Below are 27,880 nucleotides of genomic sequence, written 5' to 3'. Positions count from 1 at the left end.
TATTTAGTTATATTGATCTTTTGGGGAGCTGGTAAATCAAAGAATAAACTAATTAATAAACAGAGTATATTGTAAAGATTATACGTATAGCTAACGTTTTCCAGTAACTTAATAAAACACTTGATAAAGTTATTTTGTTGGCTTACTTGGTTACATACAAAGTTTAAAGTTTTTAGTTAACCTTGAAATATCTCTTGTATATCAAGTTAAACGTAAAGTGGTTCTTTTTACTGTTTTATGTCTACTGAGGTTACTGATAAAAAATGCAATGGATGGAGGTTAGATCTCATGTATAGAAGTTCAAAAATTGTTTATTGTATACATATAGTAAAAATAATTTATTTGAATCTAATTTTGCAAATACTTATTGTCTTGTCATTTGAATAATGCTCAAAAATGGAAATCAGTGCTATAACACGGATTTATTACTTTAAAATACAGTATCATAAACACTGGTATACGAGTGTTTACATTTGCCCCTATGAATAATCCAACTAAAATATATAGTGTAGTTTCCCCCTCCAGCTGACGAATAAAACAGATTTTTGTCTAAGGTTGATCGTTAGGTTGCGATTTAAACTGGTTGTTCAAAAAAGGCATGTTTGTTTTGTCTTCTCTTCTAATATACATAAACCTTTTGTGTATATGGTTTCTGAACTTCTTTCAGTTTATTAATGAGCCAAAGTAGCCACGTGTTTCTGAATACCGATACCTATTTTCTATTCTAATCGTTACTTGAAAAAATACGTATTTTGTTATAAAAATATTATAAGCTCAGCATTTATATACATAACAATGACGTGAAATTGTATTAAATAAAGCTGAAACTTTTGTAATGTAGAAATATACGTTTACAGTCAGAAATATAGGAAGCACTAAAGCACTAAACACGTGTCTAAAACAGCCTTGCTACTGATACTTGTGCAGTCTAGCAGAAATCAAGATAACAAGTTCAAACGTGAACTCTCTTGATCAATGTTGTTAGTTGTCTAAAACAACTGGAACTTTACGGAACAATATTATAATCCAGCCTTTCCCAATTTTTTAACTTTTCTTCGAGCTAAAGTAAGGTAAACTACTTGGTCCCAATTTACATTACTTGTATTCCAAGATATCCTGCTTCTTTCACAATCCTTCCGTAGTCAAAAACAAACTTCAAACAAATAAAATCATCCCTTAAGACAGTACATATCAGTAAAATATCAATCTAGAGCATATAATCAGTAATGTTGAGCAAAGATTTTTACCAGGCCAAATTTCAAGCAATTGCTTACTTCCTATCAAACATCAAAGTAATGTATCTCTAATGTTCATACTTTAAGGAAAGTTACCTGAACATTTTTCGCAAATACTCCAAGCCATGTTTAAATTATAAATTGTACTAAAACCATGTCGGTATAGAACCTATGGTTTTTCTGAATTTTAAAATCTATTTTCAGTATCAGAAGGTAACGTAAAGAGATGTTATTAAAACTAACAACCAACTCCTTACTAAATATTTAGACAAATTTTAAATAACACGTTATGCTTTTGGTGTTATGTGTAATGAACATGCGATGAACCATGCTATCAGTTAACGTATAATCACGCTAAGTACAATGAGTTGCACGTGCCCACAATTATTGTGTTGTGTTCTCCAGTACGGTACGGTGTTCGATGTTTCAATCACTAACTGTGCTACATTAATTATTATTACCAGGTAATAATTACTTAATGTCTGAAAAATTATTCTTCGGCAAATGAGAGGAATATTACTCTAATAACGCTAGTTTACCAGTACTAGTTGAAGAACTGGGCAGCATCAATTAAAATGTCCATTTTCACCACATTTGATAAAGATAATCATCATAACCGAAATTTTTACTATTTATTCCCTTAACATGATGTGTACAAGGTTTTACAATGTTCGAAATAAACCTTATGAATTACTTAAAAATGCTCGATTGTTATTTTAATTATAAGGGTATATCTTATACTCTTATGTATGTATTTTCTCCTAAATTAAAGTTTAATTGCTACACATTTAAAGGAATCGGAATTTATCGATATATTTAAAACACGAATTAGCTGAGTTTTGTACAAAAAAGCGTTTAAATGTTAAAAAACGGAAATTGTTCGAAACTACTTTTAATTCTACTGGCAATGTACGTGCGTTCGTATATTACATTTTATACTATGTAAAGATCCATACAGGTTTAATATGTACGGCCAGTAAGTCATTTCAAATTGCCGACAGATACTTGTGTTTATATATAAAGTAGAAACTACATAAATCAATATGGGTTCTTAGACCACAAGTAATACAAGTCTTTGCAAACAACATTTTAATGCGTATTTCAAATAAATATTTTAACAGTTATTATGTTAGTATATTATAGTATTTCAACTACTCATTCAAATGTATGTTAAAATGTTTTTATGAATAAAAAGTGTATAATACCATCTTGAATAACTAAAACTTTCTAATAGAGAATAAACTAATTACAATTTACAGTATGAAATAAAATATAGAAAAATAACACAAAAATCAAAATTCTTATAAATTGCTTAATTTAAAAATAAATTTGTATTCTTAATACAACAAGGTTGGAAACGCCATCAGTGTCGTGCGACAGGTTTCGTTAGGATTGCATGCAAAATTTCAAATCTATAGCTCGTCTATTTCAAATTTATAGCTAATCTATTTCATTCTCAAAATGTCCCGCGGAAATATACACATACAAGCAATCATGCTGAATAGGTATATTTAACTCCGGCAGATAAAATAGAAATTGTGTCAACCTACTTCAATAGAACATAGAACATTCTTGTCTATGTTAAATGAAGTTTCATGCAAAACTTAAAGCCTAATGACGAAACCTTTCTCGGGATGCATCTTTTTGCAACATGATACAACTATATTTTTCTTCGTTAATTTAAGTTTCATTAAGTTTAACTAGAGAGGGAACTAAAACATAAGAGTGCGCTGAACCAAATCTTGTCAACAACTTTTAACGTTGACATTTCGCTCTATTTTATTTTATTTTACTCATGAATACAAAACGTCACATTTTACAATGTTGTATGATTGTACCCAGTTTGTTTACATATTTATTTATTCTGCTATTTACCATCTACATGCTATATACTACGCAGCCATGGTTACCTATAATATCAATGTAAAAATATTCGCTCACGTCCGACCAAATTCCAAGTGGTGATATGTACCATCATCAAACTCGGTGTTATTTATATAGTAATACATATAAAATATGCGAAACTCCAAGTCTGTAGTTCCTCCTCAAGATATCGTACGGGCAGATAGACAGACAGACAAAAATTAAATTTCTCCAACCTCTCGAATGATAGGCTGCACGATAACCCAGCTAATTACTGAAATCCTCTTGACTATTTTACTGCGCTAACATTCGCAGCACTATTCTTTTTCGTCTGCATAGCATCCACACACAGGTATCAGAGCTAAATGCAAACCATTGAAAGCCGCAATTAAACATTTTACACGTACACTTACAATCCTGCTGGACTTAACTCCCCAATCAACAAATAATTAAACATTTGGGCAACTGGTTGTGTTGTTTATGATGGATTCATCCTGTTCAACTCTAAGTATAAAGCCTTTATGAGAGCGCTGGTTCTCTGTGTTCTTGGCTATGACTTGGCAAACTTCTTTTATTACACTTCCTGTCCTTTCTGAGCGCGACTTCAAAGACAGTGACTATGTCCTGCAGATCATGCTATGCTTTCTGTTGACCTTAAACAACTAGCATTAATAGAGCAACTGTAATCTATTTGAAATAAAATATCACCGTTTTGTCAAGAAATTATTCTCGCCGTAGAGGAATATTGCATATTGGTTATAGATGAGAAACGACGTAAACCTTACTCATTCAAGAAGAAAACTTTAGTTCAAAACCTTTACAGACCAGTAAACGCTCTCGACGTGCATTTTCCACAAATATAATTCACTTCACATAAAAACACTTTACAAATATAATACTTCAGAATTCAAATATAATTTTGTCACAGTAATAATGTTCAATATTGCAATAGTTTGGAATAGTAAATTTATACAGGGTGTCAATTAAGTCTGGAACCTCTTTTTTTATTTTTAAACCACAATATAAAAAAATACCAAAGTTCACACGTGCTTACTGGTGATAGTAACGCACACATCTGCCCAATTACCGACCGGATAATCCCTTTGGGGGACGGTCCACAAGGAGTCAGACAAAATTCTTAAATAGCAGCATAGGTCAAGTTTGGTATCAAATTAAAGGTCTTACTTAGCAGAGTACAATGACGCAAACCGGACTTCAAAAGGTGGATTCATTCAGTAGTTATAGCTATTTGAATTTTAAAACAATTGAACAATGTAAATTATTAAGTATTACAAGTAAACACCAATTTTTAAGCACCTGTGATCAAAGTAAGTGTTCAAAATGTTCACCTACCATCGTCTGGCAATGTCCTAGGCGGTTGTAAAAGCCATCCACTGCATTTTGAAGGTACTCACGAGGAATATCTTGAGCTTCTTGGACTATGAGATTTCTTAGGTGCGCCAAATCTCGAGGCTTAGTACGATAAACTTTACCTTTGAGGTATCCCCAAAGAAAAAAATCCAGCGGAGATAAATCAGGGGAACGAGCAGGCCACTCTACTGCACCACGTCTTCCAATCCATATGTGAAGGAATATTGTATCCAAGTATTCTCTAACAAGGAGAGCAAAGTGTGGTTGGGCGCGCCATCTTGTTGGAAATAAATTCTTTGAAATTGTCGACCAAGAGCAGCTTGTGGTGAAGGAATTATCTCATTTTGGAGCTTTGCTAGATACGAGTCACCATTTAAAATTACCATTGATAAATAATGGGCCCATAATTTGATTTTCCTATAATACCTGCCCAAAACGTTAAGTTTCTCCACAGAAAGTGGATGCTGTGTATGACTCAATCTGCCACTTTCACATTCTAACAGTTGTTGTGTTATTGGTAATAATTATTGATTCCGGGCTTCGATTACTACATTTTCAGATGATGGGAGGGGAACATTTTGAACACTTACTTTGATCACAGGTACTTAAAAATTGGTGTTTACTTGTAATACTTAATAATTTACATTGTTCAATTGTTTTAAAATTCAAATAGCTATAACTACTGAATGAATCCACCTTTTGAAGTCCGGTTTGCGTCATTGTACTCTGCTAAGTAAGACCTTTAATTTGATACCAAACTTGACCTATGCTGCTATTTAAGAATTTTGTCTGACTCCTTGTGGACCGTCCCCCAAAGGGATTATCCGGTCGGTAATTGGGCAGATGTGTGCGTTACTATCACCAGTAAGCACGTGTGAAACTTTGGTATTTCTTTCTAATTATGGTTCAAAAATTAAAAAAGAGGGGTTCCAGACTTAATTCACACCCTGTATAGGAACCGCCAAACAGTGTTAACAAATATTTCATAACAACTTCTTCATTTGCCCTTTGATTTTCTTTTCTGAATATTTCACGATAACGTATATTTTCCAATTCTATCCAGTTAGTGATTGCAGATAGAAATAATTAATTACTGTTACGAGGTCTGCAAATAAATGTTAAAAACTGCCAATAAATAACAACTCTATGGATACCAAAACACAATTATTTGCTTTGACCATTGAATTCGTTTTCTGCTTTGTATGCTTGATGGAAATCACCAGTGGGGGGGGGTGGGGGGGGGGGGGGGTGGGGGGGGGGGGGGGTGGGGGGGGGGGGGGGTGGGGGGGGGGGGGGGTGGGGGGGGGGGGGGGTGGGGGGGGGAAATATAATAATGTTTTTTAAAAATGTTTATAATTACAACATTCAAATACACTTTTTCCTGTTTTCCTGGAGTCACTTCACTAAGACTGTAGCCTGTCAGCCATGTTTGAGTTGTCAGTTGTATATTTTTATTTTATTTTTAGAAATTCCTTGAGTGAAATTAAATAAAAAGCAAAAATTGGCTGACATTTATGTCTATTTGTAAAACTTGTTTTGTTATTTGTGTTTTATGTACACACTTTGCAAGCAAGTACTAATTTCATAAAGGCCTAGAAACTTTAATTTGGAATATTGCTGAGAAATGAATGACAATGCAATAATATGTAGTTGTTAACAAAATGTTTTTTAAGTAAGCAATGACCCCCTTTCAGGACCAATACTTATGTTTACATGTTTATTTTTGCATATTTAAAATACCCCATGTTTGAAAATCTTGCCAACTAGGAAATACATGCTGTTATTCGTTTTCTTAGTGGCATGAAAATAGTTGAAATTCAGATTTGTTAAGTATGTTGGTATAAACATTATGGGTGATGGAATGGTGTGTAAAGGAGAAAGAGTTTTTAAAGATGATTGAGAAAACGTTCATAATATTAAGGATCTGAAAGAATTGGACAAATATAACATCAGTTGGTGTTGTAACAAGTGTATGAATAAACAACTAGGTAATAGCAAAGATGAGTTTTCTTGGCACAGATTAAAATGATGAAGATGATTTATTCATAAATAGTGAAATAAGGCATGATACATAGTTTAGTGATAATAGTTTAAAAAGCAGGTAGAACATTTAAATTTGGTCCTTAGTAGGCTGTATGAAGATATTTGTAAAGCTAATGAAGAGAAAAAAATCTTAGAAATAAAAAAAAACTCTTTAGAGACAAAAAGCAGATAATATAAGTTTTAAGATGAATTCAAGGAAATACAGTATAATTGAAGTAAACTTGAAAATCTTTATAAGTTGGTGTCCAAAAAAGAACTATAAAAACAAACATAATAGTTAAACACGTTTGCTACAGGCGGTAAATCTGGTTACCACTGCTTCGCAGCGCTAGGAGTGGGTGATAACTATGGTTACCACAGAGCCTTTTGTTCTGAAATGAGGTCAGTGTGCCAGCACTCGAGCTATCATAACGTATTTCCCGCTCCTTGGGAGGTACTTTTCCAGCATTTTTATGCACTTCATTTTCACATTAGACTTTTTCATTATTTTTTAAGTTTTTTTTAGTAGTAAGTGATTGTGCAACACAATGGATCTTCCCCCGGGACCAAGTGGTGTACAACAAACCAAGTTTTAGGCGTATTTGTAAATAATAAAACGACTTTTGGGTGGGTTGGTTAGGAATGTATATATACATTTGTATCAATATTTTATTTTAGTAAACTTATTTCTTCTTTTTTCTTACATTTTTATAAAATTTTGCACTACAATATTTTTTGTAAATTACAATCATTTCAAGTAAACATTTAAATATATTTTGTTGTACGATGTATTCATATTTGGAATATCCCCACTCCCATAAAAGGGTGTTCCCTAGTGCGAGCGTAACTAGAGCTACCAGCTGGCAAGGAACCACAGTTACGGCATTTCAAAAATGGTTGAGTGATAATTTTTGTGATTAATGAGTAATTTTCATATATTTCTATCATATTTCATCCAAAAGTAAGTAAAAATATATTTAAAAATTTCAGTATATACGGAACTCTATATAGAGATTTTTAGCAGCGTGTTAACTGCTGGGTTATTCTCTAATATCGAAAAAAAATAAATAAATAAAAAAACTAAACAAACTATGCTACATAAACTCTATTCAGATGTGGTCAATGAAGGAGGCAAACAAGTACATCAAATTAAAATGTCTTCCTGTCTAAAAAATAATGTGTTCTATCTAAAAATCAATATCATGTTTTAACACAATCAGATGATAGTCTAGAGGAGAACAATAGTGAATTTTCAGAGAATACAGAGAGTACTCCTGAAAGGAAAATTTTGATATGTGCATATGGTCATGGTAGAGATTTATCGTGGCATATTAATACTGGAATAAACTATATTAATGATCAGAAGTCCGTGGTAGGCGTCCAGAATACAAATTTAAAGTGTCTTTTGTAAATCCTGTAGGATGTGCACTGCAAATTCTCAATAATAAAAATATTTAAGGAGAACTAAAGAGTGATGAAGATATTTTAATTATTATATATGGGACTAATGATGAAGCTAAAAATGAAGCACTAACTAATGTAAGAAAAATCTTGAGAAATGGAGGGAAAGGAGAATAATACTTGGAAAATAATTCAAACAGATATGACTTGGTTGACTTGTCTTGTGTAAATAAAGAATCCAGAAAATCTAGTACGGCACTGATGTGGTGCATGGTATGCACATCAATCCAAGTGGTAAGAGATGGTTGGCAGAGAGGATATGTGAGGCGGCAGATATTGGCAGTCATCAACCTGTGAACATATCTGGGCTCAGTACAACAACGGCAAGAAATGGCCTACCACCAGCGGGGACCGTCTGCTTAAAACACTACTGGCCACACTGACAAACTCTTGAGTATTTTCACCTCAATATACAGTCCATTACAAATAAATTGTTTTTACTTAGAGTTAGTGTTAGATGTGTTAAGGTGTAAAAGTGTTAGAGTTAACCGTTACTGAGCATTGGCTTAAAACACTACTGGCCACTCTGACAAACTCTTGAGTATTTTCAGCTCAATATACAGTCCATTACAAATAAATTGTTTTACTTAGAGTTAGTGTTAGATGTGTTAAGGTGTAAAGTGTTAGCCATTAATGAGTATTGGCTTTCTCAAGATGAAATTTCTCTATACATTCCAGCTGGGTACATATTAGTTGATATTTGTTGTAGAAAACCTCCTTGTTCTAGAGGTGTATGTGGTATATTTGTAAAAATTTGTGTAGATTTTAATGTAATTTATGCAAGTAGAATCTTTGTCATACAACTAATTTAGGTATCTGCTATTGTTTTAATGGGATTAATACTGTTGTTGTCACCATTTATCTTATACCTAAGTCAGATGTATTATTTATTTGAAATTTTGATTAAGTTTATGACAAGAAAGTACAATGAAGCAATAATATAATAATAACAGGTGATTTCAATATTGATATAAAAAACCCATTAAAATCTGAATCAATTGTAAATATACATAAATCTTATAATTCATATAGCTTAGATGCTGAGAGCACAAGGAATAATGCATGTCTGGAGAATGTTATAACTATTGAGTTAAAGGAAGAATGTAACTGTGAAGTATTTCAGCTGCGTGCATGTATGTTTATACATTTATATTGTTTTTTGTTACACTGATTAGTTGTTAATTGTTATAAATAATAATATGATTATTTTTACTAAATGATTCTTATCCTCTTAAGCTAACGTTGAAATTGCATATAATAATATTACCAAATGTTACATGACATAATACCTCTACTGAGGAATGCCAGTTTAGTTGAAGTGATTTATTACTTAATTTTTATAATATATATGTACAGTGATGTTAGTTGCACTTTTATTGTATCTAACAGAGTAATAAAGAATCTTGAAAGCTTTAGGTAGTGCTTTAAGAGTTCTTGAGCATAATTATGACCTGAAACACAATTTAAAGGATCATTACTTGTGGCTTATTGAGCTCTGGAGATGTTCATTGATGTACACCATGCGCAAAAAGGGTTACTGAAATGTAGCAGATTATGATTACAACTTGGACTGCTCTATTTTTACTATAGACCTAGTGTTTGTTACTAGTAATTAATAAGATGTTGGTTTTGTTTCAGGCGAACGGATACACAATATTCCTACAGATGTTACCAATAATGTTAGTTGTCATACTTTCAATGATGAGTTCATTATTCATCTCAGACCCTGTCTATAGCCTCACAGCCAGCCCGTAAGTTTCACCAGTTGTGTTGTTGTATGGGTCTTCACTCACCTTCATTCTTCATTTTACCGTTTATTTGTGTTACAGTGGATATTTTCTAACAACATGTTTCCAGTTATGAAATATTAATAATAGTTTGTTTATTGCTTTGGAAAAAAAATTTCTTGTGTTCTAACAGTAGTTAATATCCGAAACATTGAACTTTGACCTAGTAATCTCATAGTTGTGCTAAATCAATACATATAAATATTTGTTTCATGTACAGTACAGTTTGTTAAACACACTGTAAGTGTTAAACAAAAAGCTGAAACTTTGGCCTCATAATCTCAAATTTCTGCGAATCAACTCATTATGTTTAAATATTTGTTTCATAGACAACACAGTTTGTTAAACATTAAGTGTGCTAACTTTCATGAATTTTAACAATTTTAAGACCATAAAAAAATTTTTGGTATGTTTTTCCACTTCATAAAGAAAGAGGCTTCAAAAACCTTTCATCAGAGGCATTTGTTTTGGTTAAAATAAGTAAATGATCTAAATGCTTGTTTTAACTAGATAATACATTTGCATTATTAGGAAGATTATAAAAATCCATATAATCTTGTAGTCTCAAGCTTAGGTGATATTGTTGCAGAAAGTTCCCAGTAATACGTAACACGATGAATCTGCGAGTGCCATATTATGTGAAAGAAACGTTTCACAACGAGTACCAAGGATCATTGCGGAGGTTAGAGGCTTCAGTGGAGGAGGAGTATGTGACCAACTTACGACATGCTTGCTACAGGGAGAAGAATTATAGTAAGTAACACAAGTTGATTGAGATCTACTAATACTCTCGCTTGACCAAATGCTTTTATGACTCAAAAATTGAGACAACCTCCTCAATTAAAGCATGATGCAGAAACAAGTGAACCACCAAAAAAATAACTTTGCCATTTTGCATGTAGTAAAGGAATGTTGCACTTCAAGGTATAAACAAAAGATGTGACACAACACAGAAACAACAAATGAATATAATTTTTACATAGTGTGAACAAGCAAAGGCTTACAAAATCTGGGGTAGATAGAGTATTAGAAAGAAAACCAAAACTGGGTTTAAATATTAAAAGATTTTTTTACAATTGTGGAGACCAATTATTGAATCATTCAATAAATATAGATATCTGAAGTATTATCTTAACCAAAATGTGTTTATCTAAATAAATAAAAAGATTGACTGCATTTGTTTCATAATTTATTGCTGTAGTAAACTGTCTACAAATTGTTCTGAAAAATTATTTTTGAAAATGAAATATTTTGCAAAGTTGTATTCTTTTTTTCTAAATGAAAAGAGAATACAATACAATACAATACTTTATATTGTATGCTTGTGAATAGATATAATTATAATTATTTAGAACAATGGAAAAAGCTGTATAGTATGCATCCACATAGGATTTGAATCTGTCTTCTGTATATTTTATTCTTAGTTTCACTGTTGAGACCTCTCATTCACCGGGTTTATCTCACTAAACATTCAATCTACAATTTTACATTTTTATTGTTACTTTCTTTGTAAGTTAAGGAGATATCCATACAAGAGAAACTAACGATACCAGCATTTTGACACAAAATATTTTACCTTTGAGTATTTTGTTGTTCTTGTCTCACCATTGTATTAAAACTTATATTGAGATTTATCTATCTTTATAATCAATGAAATGTTCTTTCAGCTGAAATATCCTCACTGTACACAGTATTTTCAAAGCACCGTGTTCAGGTAGTGTGATACTTGAACAACATGAATTTTATTCTGATTCTTGGAGAATTACTGAAAGAACTTAACTTCCTAAATAATATGTATTAGTAAATGGTTACATTTTACCAAATGGTCTCCCGATAGCAAACAACCCGTAGTAGTACAAACTATTGCTACTCGAGAGCAGCACTTATCGGCTCTAGTAGATAAAGCAGTGCGTGCCGATCTGTGCCGTTTAGGCTGCAGTGGCTACGTTGTGGCCGTGCCGATTCATGCCTTGCGAGCGGGAGAGGGTTAAAGCTTATTCCTTTATTTTAAAATTATCTCTACTGCCTCTTTTGATCATCGTAATGTTTATGATGATAAAGTCTTCTACTTCTCTGTTTTCTGTTATCTATCATCCAAAAATAATGTTTTCTAGAGTAATTTTTGCTTCTATTTTTTTTACAAATAGGCTTTTCTTGTTTTTTTCTGTGTTAATGGCAAAAAGTGTTTGTTCTTGATATTATTTTCTTCTGACCTACATGATCTGTATATGATATCATACGCTTGATAAGAAGTGTATGATATCACAATCGAAGTAGAATAGTTACGATTTCTGTTTGATAATAGTTGTGTATACAAACAGATTTAGTTTCCTAAAAGCTCATTTTGTCACTAATATTGCATCACTTTTATAGATTGCCATGTCGTATAAAAGCTTATTCATGCCTCAAATGCATCATTTGCTCTGTACAGTTAGTGTATCCAAAACACCATAAGTGTGAACATAAGGATTGCTTAAAAATGAAGTACCATAGTTAACATATTCTTAATTAAGATTAACCACATATTTTAGTAGAACAATTCTTCTTTTATATACTTGCAAAATTATTTTAGGTATCAAAATTAGGTTTCATTAAAAACGGGTTTATAGTAAATTTAATAATTGAGAGTAAAACTAAAATGGGATAGCATTAAAAGCAATTATGCAACTAGGTCAGTCAACATTAATGAGGTATACCACATGAATATCAATGTAGCGTATATATCAGAGGTTTAGCTACATATAATGAGGTTCTCTCATTAGGAGAGTGAAGGGTTAATGGAGTTATCAGTACTAATTCTGATTTAATCTCCAATCACTAGTAATCCTTTGTTACTTACTGATTGTGTTATTCCATCACATTATTAGCTTATATACATTATTTAGTACGCTTAAATGGGGTATTTATTACATACTCATTCAAGACTAATAACAAATTGTGTCTTACCTAACTTCTTAATTCTTAACATTTATTTTACTGCTAGCTTGTTTCCAAAATTAATCAAATCACAGAATTCTTTATTGTTAATTTCTTCAGAAATAACATGGTGTAAAAATTGTTCTTCTTGTTAACAATTTTTCATGGCCTGCACATGTTAATCCTTGTTTCATCGGTTGTACCAATATTGTGGTGTTATCAATTAGCCTTTAAGAGATTTTTCATGAAATTAACTCTGATTCGAACTAATTAATTATGATATGGTTATTGATTCTTCTTATTGATATATATATACAAACATAAAGAGTATATATATATATATATATATAAATAAAATTTCTTCACAAGAATTGTGTAAATGATTATTAATTAGATTAGAGTATATATATAAAATATATAATTATAGCCACAGAAAAGATAGAATACAGAAGTCTTACTGAAACAATATTCATAGTGCAATTATACAGTCAGATCTAGAAGTTACCATTGACAATATTAACTTTAATGTGATGTCTGGGTGTGGATTGTCTTTGATTTTAGTTAAACAATCTTGCATATGTATCCAAAATTGCTTTTTCAAATAATCAATAGTTCTAATTCTCTTTGCATTTTCATTATTTCATTTATTATAAAATAAAAGTCATGAGTCTACATATAAAATATGAATGAGGTGATTATAACAAAATGGATGATGAACAGCAGAAAATGATCTCTTTCGCATACCATTGTCAATCTTGACAATTAATAATTAACCCTCAAACTGGTGCTGTCTGCTCATTTACTGGCACTGTATTTTTAGCTGTTTGTAAGAATTACATTTAACTGTCATATACCTCTCAAAATTCTATAGATATACTACTTATTATATATCATTGTTTTCATAACATTCCAAATAATAATAATAATAATAATAATAAATTATATTCATTAATATTTTCTTATTTAAAAAAAAGATTTCTGTGTTTGTAGGCACTAGATATTATTTTTTTTTAATACTTTATAACTTTGCCCTATCTCATCATATATGTGTAAAAGGTTTATATAAATTCCAAATGATACAAAAGGAACACAATTTTATACTTATTGCAAATATATATGGTTTTTTTCTCTCCTTTATTTAAAAATGTTTACTTTTTTAGCAATTTTTGATCTTTAGCGCAAAAGCCACTAACATTGTATTTTTAGCATTTTCTACAATTGCTTTACAACACTGAAATTCAACCTAAATATGACTTTTTATGTATCATTGTTTTTAGGAAAGATAAAGGAATAATAATAATTGCTTATCATTGTTGCTATAATTTATTCATAAACAATTAAACCTAAAACAAGATGGTTCAGAAACATCGAAAATACGCAAATAATAACCGAATTCTGAAACATCTACTTACTGTGATATATATGGCAGTGCCTGGCAGTGCCAGTAGGCATGCGGCCTAACTGCCATATAGTTGCCAGTTAAAGGGTTAATAGAGTATTTATAGAAATACAGTTAATATAACAATCAGATTAATATGATTATTTCAACTCCCTTGTAGATGTCGAGCCCTAAAACTGTTGTATTGTCTACTAAATCAATTTCTCTGTGTTTTTGAAAAAGTTATATAAGACGTACAGCTAAAAAGGAGAAAGAATCATACTTGTGACTCGTTCTTTTTAACCTTTGGAAGTTAACATATTGTTTACTATAATTTGTTGTGAGAAAACATTGAATAAGGCAGTGTAAACAGTTTTTTTTACTTAGAAAACTATTTTCATAAGTCAATTTTAGTTTTAAAATTTGTAAAAATTATTTGAGTAAACCGGGAAAACTAATAGGTTTTGAATTGTGGCATGTCATTTTTCACAGCTGAAAATATATTGGTTCCAAAATAAATCCTTGAGCAATACCTTGCGTGAGATGAGAGATAAGGTATCAAGGATTGTTAAATTTCCACTGAATACACTTTTGGTTTCTTCTCTTCAATTTAGACTGTCTTTAAAGAGCTAATGTTTATTCACCTTAATTTTTATGTTATAGTAATAATAACCATAATTTAACACCATATTAACCATGTTTAGACAAAGCTTTTTCATCTTAAGTTGCTCAAGAGATCTCTTAATTGATTTCAAAATATTTTATTACTGTACTAATATACTTAACTGCTAATTTTTATGGAAAATTTCAGATTTAGCTGATAAGCCAAACTGCATACTTTTAAAAGAAATTCGATCAAAATATCAGGAACTCTCCGGATGGTTGTAAAAGACTTTATCTGCGAAGAATAATTTGCACAAGTAAGACAAGGATCAGTGGCTTTTTGGGTTCTGTGTGGGACAGCTTGTTTGCAAAACTACTAAGCATATTTTGATATAAATAAAATTAACAAATATTATAAAGGTGTGTAATTATACCTTTTGATACATTTGGTAATTTTGCCAAATCATTCTCCTTTTAAGTTTTCACCCTTATAAATGGTGCCTCATGCCCATTTTCATTCAATCTTTTTAGTAATGAGCTAAGAAAATTCTTTTAACTATTTTTGGCTCACACTAATTAAAAAAATTACAAGCAGTAGTACTCACTTCAAAAATAGATCAAAACCAAAGGAATTTACAAAAATAATTTTGTTGCAGTCAGTTAAATACGGATGAATGCTTAGCAAACAATAGGTTTTGGTTGCTTCTTTCACCATTACATCAAGGATAATTACAATTTCAAGGAGCAGCATTGAGTAACAAAGTATAAATATGGATGAGTTCTTAGCAGACATGAGGTTTGGTCGATTCTTTCACCATTACATTAAGGATAATCACAATTTCAAGGAGCAGCTTGAGTAACACAGTTTTAAACTACAAGTTCCAGCATTTTAAGACACAATTTTCTCCTTACAACTTGAAATTGTTGGTTATTCATGATCTTGCAAGTTGACGGGCTGCAGTTTGGAAGTTATTCTTAGGCGTTTTTCCTGGTTGTGTTTGTTATTAAGGGTTTTTAATCTTAAATTCGTTTATCACTTGTTATTACTTTATGTAGCTATTCTGAGCTTTACATTTATTGTGTACAGTCAGCATTCTTTTGTTCAATATACATTGTTAAAAATTATTAAATTGCGATCATAACAGGATTAGTAAATATTCATGACTATTAACTTATTATATTAAGCTATTATCATTATTATGAATTGATCTTGATATATATTTGTTGCTAATTATTATTTGTTCAACGATTTTAAATTTTTTATTGCACATAATAAGATTTCTCACTAGTTAAAATTGAAGTTGACTTAGTGTTTTCTAGTGAATAAGTTGGGTTTCTTTTACAAATGTAACACATTCTGTTTTACATTTCTTGTGAGGAGGAAAAATTTCAACATTCAGTAATGCAAGTATAATTATGATAAGAGATCCAGTATCCATTCTTGATTTATCCTTTCTCTAAAATTGTTTGAACTTGGGCTTTTTACACATAACACAGCTATGTTGGGAAGAGTTTATTCAGTGTGAATGTTGAGTGCAGCTCTATTTCACCTTGTGCTTAGTGCAGCATCTGAAATCTGACACAGTCACAGACTTGACTCCTGGAATCTGGTATCAGATTTTAGATGCTGCACCAAGGGTAAGGTGAAATGAAGCTAAACTTAACATTCTCATTGGGCTTTTTGTTGCAAACCTTAACAATGAAGCTTCACGTAATTATTGTTTCAGTATTGGTGAGCTATCATTTACTAACATAATATTATTCCTAGAAATTACCAAATATTTTTTATAACTTTTTATGCAGTTAGTGTTAGATTGACTACGGTTGTTATCAATAAAATGATCAGTTTAAAATAAGTTTGATATTTACCATAATGTGCACTGTGTATTGCAAGCACTTTACCATAGTTCTTTTATTGATTATTAAACATTTTTATTGTAATTCTTTTTATTTATTTATACAAATTGGTAACTTTTCTTTAACTTACACACCTATATAATACAAAAAACTATTTTATGCATGTTTATTTTAATGAATGCTATACTACAAGTATTTTCCACTCATAAAAACTATAAGACGAAATTGAGCATGAATTCTAATATTTGGGTGCCCTGTAAAATTTGTTCTCTGATAATTTTCATGTTGTTACAATGCTTACTTTTGTTTCAGATTTATTTTTAAGCCAACATCTTTATTAAATAGTTTTGTATAGTATTCTTTCAAGTTATTACATTGTATGTATAAAAATTAACATTAAAATGATTTTTGAACTTTAGATATATTCAGGAATTATATTTGTCCTTCTATTGTTAGGCAATCATAATAAGTGTATTTAGTTTTTATTATACAGTGACAGTGCTTGCTATTCTGAATATATAATTGTAAAAAGTAAAAAGTAAAATTTGTATGGCAATTTTGTACATTTTAACACTTATTTCACATACTACATATATAATTGGTGGATAATAAATTAAAGTTTTTTTTCTTAATTGAAACATAAAAATGTGATATTTTCTTAAAACGAGACCGATAGAAAACAAGTACCGTGAGGGAAAGTTGAAAAGAACTTTGAAGAGAGAGTTCAAGAGTACGTGAAACCGTTCAGGGGTAAACGGAAAAGACTTTAAACACCGAAAGGGGAGATTCACGCTCTCTCGCATGAGTCGGCTCCCGCGGGGTCAGATGGCACCGTACGCCCGCACGGCGCAAGTCGTTGCGGGGTCGTTTCGGTGATCACTCGGCGCGCTCGCGGGGGTTATGCCGGCCGCGGTGGGCCGCACTTCTCCCTCAGTAGGACGTCGCGACCCGTTGGACGGCGGTTATTTTCTTAAAATATGGTTTGTGTCCTTCAATAATCATTAAGTTGTACAAGCAATTCAATCAAACGTTTCAATTGTATTATTATTGCCATTTAACAATAGGAGGTTGAGGGTGGATGAATCACACCACCATCACGTGCAGTTACTATAGAGGGTGTCACACTGTTCTTATCACATCCTATAATAAATGTACAGATACGATCAGATTTTAATTTCAGACTTGTGTTTCTATAAATGTAGTGTTGTGTCTCACTTGTGTGCATATATTGGTGGCAATATGCTTGTGTTCTAACTCTTCCACAATCTTTAATACTTCCTGATCCTTCACCAACTCCATAAATTATTCTCATAAAAGTGGTTATAAATATGTGTTTTCTTGTTCAGAGGAGACAATGCTGTGGAAAGCTCGTAATTTCGGTGACAGAGATCTATTTAGCAAGGCTCAGAACATCAAGACACCTTCATGTGATGCGCTCGGTGAGCTGTCCACTAGGGGTGGTTAACTCCACATTTCTCACCTATCATAGATTTATTTATCTCCCAAGTTTATTCAATTAAGTGTATCAGTTGTAATATATTTCAGTTTTATTGTTTAAAATAATAATATTTTTTGAATATTTAGTATGTATTATTTTGGTTTAATCAATATAGTATGTGAGAAAAGCTTGTTGAATATACAAAAATTCAGTGGTTATATATTGGTAAATATTTTAAATTAAGAGTAAATTTTGGAGAGTTTTACTGTAGAGTTTATAATTTATTCTGTGTATGTTTTTAAGTTTTGCTGTTCAAATCCATGCTATATACATATATTTAATCACGTTGTAAATTTCCTTGTTCTTTAAATGAAACTAATAATGTAAAAGTTTTAGATTTCTTTCTTTATGATAGTTAAACATTTTATTCAAATTTAATAAAACTCATCTTGATCAATAAAAAATCCATTGGTGGAGAGAAGAATCAAATGTATATTTTTATTTTGTTAATTTAATCTTGTCACTATATAAAATAATCTGTCACTAATACCTAATGTATTTGACAGTATGTCTAAAATGTTAAAGAAATAGTAATTTTATATAGTTTTTTTAAGAAGAATTTTTAATATAACCTAATTCATGTATTTGAGCAGATAAAACAGTGACCAAAAGCATCATGTGCCCATAGAATTCATTACATTACTTTGACAGGTTTTAGATTAACATTTTTTCCAACAATCTCCTTGTAGTAACTATAACCGCCAAACTAATTAAAATTTTCTTGTAGTTTATTTTTATTCTTGGTCTTGTTTTATGGCCAGACACATGATTTATTTATGTAAGTTTCTTCAGTCAAAACATTTATACTATCTTTTGTTATATATTCTAAATATTATTTATTGTTTGATTAAGGTTTTTGTTTGTCACAATATTTTTCAATCATTGTAAAGTTTAAATAACAGAAGAACATTCCAACTTCTATCAACTTTACATAGTACTTTTTTTGTCTAAAAGTATAATATATTTAAACAATTAAAACAAGATACAATATGAATTAAATAGCTCTTCTTAAAAAATACAAAATATGTAATCTGTTATTTAAGTGACACAGTTATATATTGTTACAATGTAATTTCTCAAAACTTATGCTTTAGTAAAGTAATGTGGTTTAGCAATAATTCTGTTGATCTGCATCAGGTTAAAAGAAATTTTATCAAGGCAAACCTTTTTTTGTGCTGTAATGATGCAGGTTGTATTGTAAACTTATTTTAATACTAATACAGGTAAATATATGTTCATTCAACATAATATTTGAACAATACTCTATACCTGTGTTCAGGTTTCCGACACAATTTGTTTATTTTAATACTAATACAGGTAAATATATGTTCATTCAAACATAATATTTGAACAATACTCTATACCTGTGTTCAGGTTTCCGACACAATTTGTTTATTTTAATACTAATACAGGTAAATATATGTTCATTCAACATAATATTTGAACAATACTCTATACCTGTGTTCAGGTTTCCGACACAATCTGTTTATTTTGAGACTAATTTTTATATTAAAGTACAGTTAAATGTATATTCTCTTTTTGTAAATGTATTAAAATCTAAATTTCCAACCTAACGTGTTAAAATATAGTAGGGGCAATCATTGATAAAGAAAGACATAATTATAATATTTGTTAACATTTTTTCATATACGTTTGCTCAAGAACATATGTTTTTTGATATAGGTGTATTTCTTATGATATGGTATAATATAATACCTGTAATCTGACACTAGTGTTAAATTTAAAGTTTCTTATAATATGTTATTGAGTTTACTAAAAAAACTGTATTAACTTTAAGAGTTTGGATTAAAAAATATGATTATAACAAATTTAATGTATTTCTTTGTGTAAAATAATTATTATAAAAAATCAAAAGTTAAATACTTGTAAAAAATAACTAAAATGAAAGACATTCCTTTTGATTTTAAAATTAATTAAGAAGAGATTAATTTTGCATTGGTACATTTTTTTATTATTATGATAGTGTAAATATTATTTTATTTATTTAAAATTAAAAAGTACTAATTTGAAATTTAATAATAACAATATGTTTATATAAAATAATACAAGAAGTGTTTAATAAGGGCTTAATGTGTAAATATAGGTAATATGATTTGCTAAATAGTATTTTGGTGAAACATATTGTTGAGTGACACTGTTGTATAGTACAACTGGAGATTTGTTATTTAACATATCAAGCACTAGTCAGTATTTTTGTTGTTGGTTGTTAATTATGTTATTTTATTGTGGAGTATTGTGGACCAGCTTTCAGAGTTAATCTAATACTAGATTTTATATTAGCATAATATTGATTTGATTGTATTAAATTATACATATATTTTAATAATTGGGTATTTCATCAGTATTTTTGTTAAGGTTGTTACTTTTGCTCTGTTAAAATTTTTTTCATTTACATGAACAAGATCTGTATAACTGCTTTAAATATATTGAACAAAAATTGCATGTCAGTTACTTTTAGTGATATCCTAAAGAAATATACATTGAATTACCTTTTCAATTAAACAATAAAATTTTCAGATTTATGAACACCTATCTTTTATTACCTGCTGTAATATTCTTACTGAATTTTAGGCTGCGTTAACAGAAGAAAAGGCACTCAAGAGTAAATCCAGTTGTTGATTTATAGTTATTTTGCTGTGTGCTTAATTTCTAAAAAAAGAGGTGACAGGGTCTGGTGGTATGGGATACAGTTCGAGGACTTTAGCTGTGCGCGTGTCCTTGAGTGTGTGGTGATAGGCGGGAGGGGTGGTGGGGTACCGTTATGCGCTGCGTCCCGAAAACATTTCCTATGACTCATGGGTAAAACCCTCCTTTCAGGAATCGTATTGGCCCAAATAACTCATCACACTCGCTAAAATCAGTCTGTTTTGTGACAGTGCTGAGTGTGGTGGTAGCTTGTGCTTCGCTTTTACCCATAATGTCTGTTGAGTTAAAGTCGAAAGTCAAAGGCAGAACTATTCATAGTCAGGCTCTCGCGAAATTGTGAGTAATGTTTATACATTTATGAAGGAAGAGGCAGACCATCAAACTGTTAAAATTCCGTTGTCAAAGGCTCGACAAAGAACTGCTGCGGCAACTGGAGTGTCAGAGCGAGTTGTGACTAAAATAAACAGTGAACTTAAAAAGTTGAAGGTTAGTAACCTGTGTGAGGCAAGTTTTACTACGCCAAACAAAAACCGTCAACGACGTAGAACAGTTACTCATTTAGATGACTTCGATAAATGTGTAGTGAGAAGACTAGTGTACAATTTCCATATTGAAGAACATCGAATACCGACTGCAAAACTATTGAGGGAGGCGCTAAGGGACAAAATAAATTTCCAGGGTTTGTGAGAAAAGTTTGAGGTGGTTATTAAAGTACCTGGGATTTACTTGGAGAAGGACGGCTAACAATAGGAGATTATTAATTGAAAAGCCAGAAATCCGAGAGAAAAAGAATAACATATTTGAGAGCGTTAAAAAATTACAGGAAGCAAGGACGCCCAATAATTTATTTAGACGAATTTTATATACTATCGTCTCACGTTTCTAAACAAACTTGGTCGGATGGCTCAAATGAAGGGTTACACATGCCGATTTCCAAGGGCGAGAGACTAATAATTATCCATGCGGGTGGAGAGAAAGGGTTTGTGCCCAATGCTTTTACCTGTTGGAAAGCAAGCAACCATAGTGGAGACTATCACGACAACGTGAATGGGGACATATTTATGAAGTGGATAAAGGAAAAAGTGTTACCGAATTTGGAACCAAATTCAGTACTGGTAGTCGATAACGCGCCCTACCATAACATACAAATTGATAAAGCTCCTACTTCTAAAAGTAGGAAGCAAGATATGAAGGTGTGGCTTTCAAAAAAGTCAAAAGTTATGTGGCTATGAGAAATACATCTTTCACTATGTCTCAAGCTAAAGCTCTATGTGAAGACAAGATTTCAAGTATGGGCGCAGAAGAGTGGTCAGTAAAGTGCAAGCACGAAAAATCGAAAGTGACTATGCAGCCGCAGAACCCCAGATTGACAATATTATTGAATCCCTTATTATATCAGTTGGTTCGGATACAGACAGCAGTGACAGTGGAGGAGGGACAATTTGAGTGAGAATTGAAGAACTCCAATGAAAAAACAATCATTGTAAGTAAAATTTGTTACTAGAAAATTATATTCTAGCATTTTAATTAACTAAATATTATTGAAGTGATTGTAAATTAAATTAATAAGAGAATACCAAATAATAGCAATAATAGGACTTATCCTTATTTTCAGTTTTTATAGTGTTGTTTAACGTGTTTTTAAAAATAGCGTTTTTGTCAATACTTATCTGCAAATCGAAATCAAGAGTTTAAAGTCGTTAAAGAGATTGTTGCGCCTTCATCTCAGCGGCTAACACGTAAACGCAACCCGCCACACAGATAGCGTTTGTTTGTTGAAAGGGTAGTATCAGGGCTGCACGAGCACAGCTAAATTCCTCCAACTGTACCTCCCAGAAGAAGGGGAGTTTGAGGGCAATGTTTGACAATATGAGGTCTCAAAACAATATTTATTTCTGAGGTGCAGGAGTGATTTTTGTCCTGCTTAAACTAAAACTTTTATTTTTTTATAAAGAGGTACCAAAATGCTGTTTATAGGCAAGTCGAGTACTGGTGTTTATTGTATTACTTATCAGAAAACTTGAATCATTACGTAAAGCTCTATAAATAGAGACAGAAGAAGTAAAACATAAAAAAAACTAAATTGATATACATTGAAAGCGTTGTATTGCTCTGTAATATTGAGCTGTTATTTAAATTGCTTCCATAAACTTTCATATTTTATAGGCCTAACTCTTACACTTTCATATTTACACACATACATTTCTTTACACAATCATGTCCAAATCTTTATGATGTGTTTTAAAATCGTAGAATATGAATACTGTAAGCACTCTTGTATAAAAGTCCAAGTCCCCCTACAAGGGAAAGTTTTGGAACAAAGCTTGTTTAAAAAATCAGAGACTTAGTAAAGCCTCAATATCTTAGATAATTTTTTGTCACATATTCATAACTTTTTCACTCAAATAGACAATAAAGCTCATAATAAATCTGTAATAATATTTTTATTATGTAATTATTACAAGCTTTGTGAGATAACAGGGACGCACTGACGAGGGGGGAGAGAGGTATAGAAAAAATGGGACAGGAGCATTTTAAATAAAACTAGTTGATCGCCTAATAGTATATTTTCGAGGGGTATGTGTGAACTCAGAAAAATGTCTCCACGTGGACACTTAGCACGATAGTGAGTGAGTTGACGAGCACTGAGCTGTTCTGTAACTTTAGAAACACATTAGGACAAAATTGATAGTGAAAAATAACTTAAAAGAAATAGACAGAAATAAACCAAATAAAAGACCTGAAAGTAGCTGAAACAAATCACACGTACGAGTACAGTGAGATAGATACAGTCAGTAGTACACGCACACAGGTGTATATCATGAGGTAAAGACATTACTTTTTGGTCATTGAACTGGGTTTTAGGTTTAATTCTCATTGAAACCGATTAAGGAGGGACAGAAGAAGATGGATTGAAGAATATTTTCCATCATTATGAATTTACCAGAGCTGGTACTTTGTGTGATGAAATGTTTTCATACTCTTTATCATTGCATTTGACTATAATTTTGGAATTAGTGGCCCTATGGGGGATTAATATTATAAACCAAGTTTTGTGTAATGTCAAAGGCCGCAAAAAATTTTAGGAACATGAACATGAGAAAATGTTTTCTTTATTCCTTCAATTTCACAGCCAATACGTAATGGTTACATAAGGAAGTAAGAAACAATAATAGATATGTAAGAAACAATAATAGATATGTTAGAAACATGTACTCTTTACTTGGTAAATAAAATTAGAGTTAGGCTAGAAAATGTTGGTACGATTACAAAATAATAATTCTGTACTAAAAATATTATTATATTAAATAACTAGCCACACAATATCACAATAACAACAATGGTTTTAACTACAAAATAATACCAATGATCAATAACAATAACAACATAAACCTTTCAACATTAAAATAAAGCTTATCATATTATTTTGTTATTGATAACATTAAGTGACATTATGAGTATTAAAAAGTTTACTTCTTTAATCATTTTGCTATGCATGTCCTTGTTTGGAAGTCCTTCACCATAGATGTTTGTCAGCATTATTTGGTCCGAAATTTATTGAAAGAGGAAGACCTGTTCCTCGGCCACTTAGATGTAATAATTTAATAATGAAATATGCTTATTCAAAGAATTAGCTTACATTATGAAACAAAGGGTGTGTGTGTGTGTGTGTGTGTGTGTGTGTGTGTGTGTGTGTGTGTGTGTGTGTGTGTGTGTGTGTGTGTGTGTGCGTGTGCGTGCGTGTGTGTGTGATAAAAAACCCATACACATACATACTTTCAAATAATAGTAGCAAATATCTTTAGCATTTACATGTGGATGTAGGTGCTGCAAAATTGATTTTATAGCAGTACTTCTAGGGTTTGATATAAACAATTTTCCATTTTTCCTGACGTTTTTGGTTTCCCTCTCACCTTCAGGCAATGCTCTTCCCTTATTATAACAATTTTGTTCTAACTGATAAAGGTGAGTGTTATACTGAGCATTTTATAATTTATAAAATAATGGATTTATGTTAACATTTATTTTTTTTGACTAGAGGACTTCTCCCTGAGGAAAGCGAGGTATAGTCGTGATGGTGCACTACTTTGGGGGGGGGGGGGGGTGGGGGGGGGGGGGGGTGGGGGGGGGGGGGGGTGGGGGGGGGGGGGGGTGGGGGGGGGGGGGGGTGGGGGGGGGGGGGGGTGGATGTTATGAAAACAATGATATATAATAAGTAGTATATCTATAGAATTTTGAGAGGTATATGACAGTTAAATGTAATTCTTACAAACAGCTAAAAATACAGTGCCAGTAAATGAGCAGACAGCACCAGTTTGAGGGTTAATTATTAATTGTCAAGATTGACAATGGTATGCGAAAGAGATCATTTTCTGCTGTTCATCATCCATTTTGTTATAATCACCTCATTCATATTTTATATGTAGACTCATGACTTTTATTTTATAATAAATGAAATAATGAAAATGCAAAGAGAATTAGAACTATTGATTATTTGAAAAAGCAATTTTGGATACATATGCAAGATTGTTTAACTAAAATCAAAGACAATCCACACCCAGACATCACATTAAAGTTAATATTGTCAATGGTAACTTCTAGATCTGACTGTATAATTGCACTATGAATATTGTTTCAGTAAGACTTCTGTATTCTATCTTTTCTGTGGCTATAATTATATATTTTATATATATACTCTAATCTAATTAATAATCATTTACACAATTCTTGTGAAGAAATTTATATATATATATATATACTCTTTATGTTTGTATATATATATCAATAAGAAGAATCAATAACCATATCATAATTAATTAGTTCGAATCAGAGTTAATTTCATGAAAAATCTCTTAAAGGCTAATTGATAACACCACAATATTGGTACAACCGATGAAACAAGGATTAACATGTGCAGGCCATGAAAAATTGTTAACAAGAAGAACAATTTTTACACCATGTTATTTCTGAAGAAATTAACAATAAAGAATTCTGTGATTTGATTAATTTTGGAAACAAGCTAGCAGTAAAATAAATGTTAAGAATTAAGAAGTTAGGTAAGACACAATTTGTTATTAGTCTTGAATGAGTATGTAATAAATACCCCATTTAAGCGTACTAAATAATGTATATAAGCTAATAATGTGATGGAATAACACAATCAGTAAGTAACAAAGGATTACTAGTGATTGGAGATTAAATCAGAATTAGTACTGATAACTCCATTAACCCTTCACTCTCCTAATGAGAGAACCTCATTATATGTAGCTAAACCTCTGATATATACGCTACATTGATATTCATGTGGTATACCTCATTAATGTTGACTGACCTAGTTGCATAATTGCTTTTAATGCTATCCCATTTTAGTTTTACTCTCAATTATTAAATTTACTATAAACCCGTTTTTAATGAAACCTAATTTTGATACCTAAAATAATTTTGCAAGTATATAAAAGAAGAATTGTTCTACTAAAATATGTGGTTAATCTTAATTAAGAATATGTTAACTATGGTACTTCATTTTTAAGCAATCCTTATGTTCACACTTATGGTGTTTTGGATACACTAACTGTACAGAGCAAATGATGCATTTGAGGCATGAATAAGCTTTTATACGACATGGCAATCTATAAAAGTGATGCAATATTAGTGACAAAATGAGCTTTTAGGAAACTAAATCTGTTTGTATACACAACTATTATCAAACAGAAATCGTAACTATTCTACTTCGATTGTGATATCATACACTTCTTATCAAGCGTATGATATCATATACAGATCATGTAGGTCAGAAGAAAATAATATCAAGAACAAACACTTTTTGCCATTAACACAGAAAAAACAAGAAAAGCCTATTTGTAAAAAAAATAGAAGCAAAAATTACTCTAGAAAACATTATTTTTGGATGATAGATAACAGAAAACAGAGAAGTAGAAGACTTTATCATCATAAACATTACGATGATCAAAAGAGGCAGTAGAGATAATTTTAAAATAAAGGAATAAGCTTTAACCCTCTCCCGCTCGCAAGGCATGAATCGGCACGGCCACAACGTAGCCACTGCAGCCTAAACGGCACAGATCGGCACGCACTGCTTTATCTACTAGAGCCGATAAGTGCTGCTCTCGAGTAGCAATAGTTTGTACTACTACGGGTTGTTTGCTATCGGGAGACCATTTGGTAAAATGTAACCATTTACTAATACATATTATTTAGGAAGTTAAGTTCTTTCAGTAATTCTCCAAGAATCAGAATAAAATTCATGTTGTTCAAGTATCACACTACCTGAACACGGTGCTTTGAAAATACTGTGTACAGTGAGGATATTTCAGCTGAAAGAACATTTCATTGATTATAAAGATAGATAAATCTCAATATAAGTTTTAATACAATGGTGAGACAAGAACAACAAAATACTCAAAGGTAAAATATTTTGTGTCAAAATGCTGGTATCGTTAGTTTCTCTTGTATGGATATCTCCTTAACTTACAAAGAAAGTAACAATAAAAATGTAAAATTGTAGATTGAATGTTTAGTGAGATAAACCCGGTGAATGAGAGGTCTCAACAGTGAAACTAAGAATAAAATATACAGAAGACAGATTCAAATCCTATGTGGATGCATACTATACAGCTTTTTCCATTGTTCTAAATAATTATAATTATATCTATTCACAAGCATACAATATAAGTATTGTATTGTATTGTATTCTCTTTTCATTTAGAAAAAAAGAATACAACTTTGCAAAATATTTCATTTTCAAAAATAATTTTTCAGAAAAATTTGTAGACAGTTTACTACAGCAATAAATTATGAAACAAATGCAGTCAATCTTTTTATTTATTTAGATAAACACATTTTGGTTAAGATAATACTTCAGATATCTATATTTATTGAATGATTCAATAATTGGTCTCCACAATTGTAAAAAAATCTTTTAATATTTAAAACCCAGTTTTGGTTTTCTTTCTAATACTCTATCTACCCCAGATTTTGTAAGCCTTTGCTTGTTCACACTATGTAAAATTATATTCATTTGTTGTTTCTGTGTTGTGTCACATCTTTTGTTTATACCTTGAAGTGCAACATTCCTTTACTACATGCAAAATGGCAAAGTTATTTTTTTGGTGGTTCACTTGTTTCTGCATCATGCTTTAATTGAGGAGGTTGTCTCAATTTTTGAGTCATAAAAGCATTTGGTCAAGCGAGTATTAGTAGA

The 27,880-nt window shown here is 31.2% G+C and overlaps 1 protein-coding gene across 2 annotated transcripts; it reads left to right on the top strand.

Annotated features, from left to right (window-relative positions):
- The first annotated feature begins 9,554 nt into the window (after nucleotides 1-9,554).
- Nucleotides 9,555-19,556, top strand: LOC124355014 (dnaJ homolog subfamily B member 12-like). 2 transcript variants are annotated; one of them, XM_046805887.1, is made up of 4 exons: nucleotides 9,555-9,703; nucleotides 10,329-10,492; nucleotides 14,845-14,953; nucleotides 17,840-19,556. In XM_046805887.1, the coding sequence occupies exons 1-3, from the start codon at nucleotides 9,573-9,575 to the stop codon at nucleotides 14,919-14,921; spliced, it is 372 nt and encodes a 123-aa protein (XP_046661843.1). In that variant the 5' UTR covers nucleotides 9,555-9,572; the 3' UTR covers nucleotides 14,922-14,953; nucleotides 17,840-19,556. The 2 variants fall into 2 exon arrangements, with proteins under 2 accessions (XP_046661843.1, XP_046661842.1); XM_046805886.1 differs by lacking the exon at nucleotides 14,845-14,953.
- The last annotated feature ends 8,324 nt before the right edge of the window (nucleotides 19,557-27,880 follow it).

Source organism: Homalodisca vitripennis, chromosome 2, assembly GCF_021130785.1.
Source record: "Homalodisca vitripennis isolate AUS2020 chromosome 2, UT_GWSS_2.1, whole genome shotgun sequence".
Taxonomy (NCBI): Eukaryota; Metazoa; Arthropoda; class Insecta; order Hemiptera; family Cicadellidae; genus Homalodisca; species Homalodisca vitripennis.
Note: the sequence above shows the minus strand (reverse complement) of the source record. Positions and strands in the feature narration are given on the sequence as shown.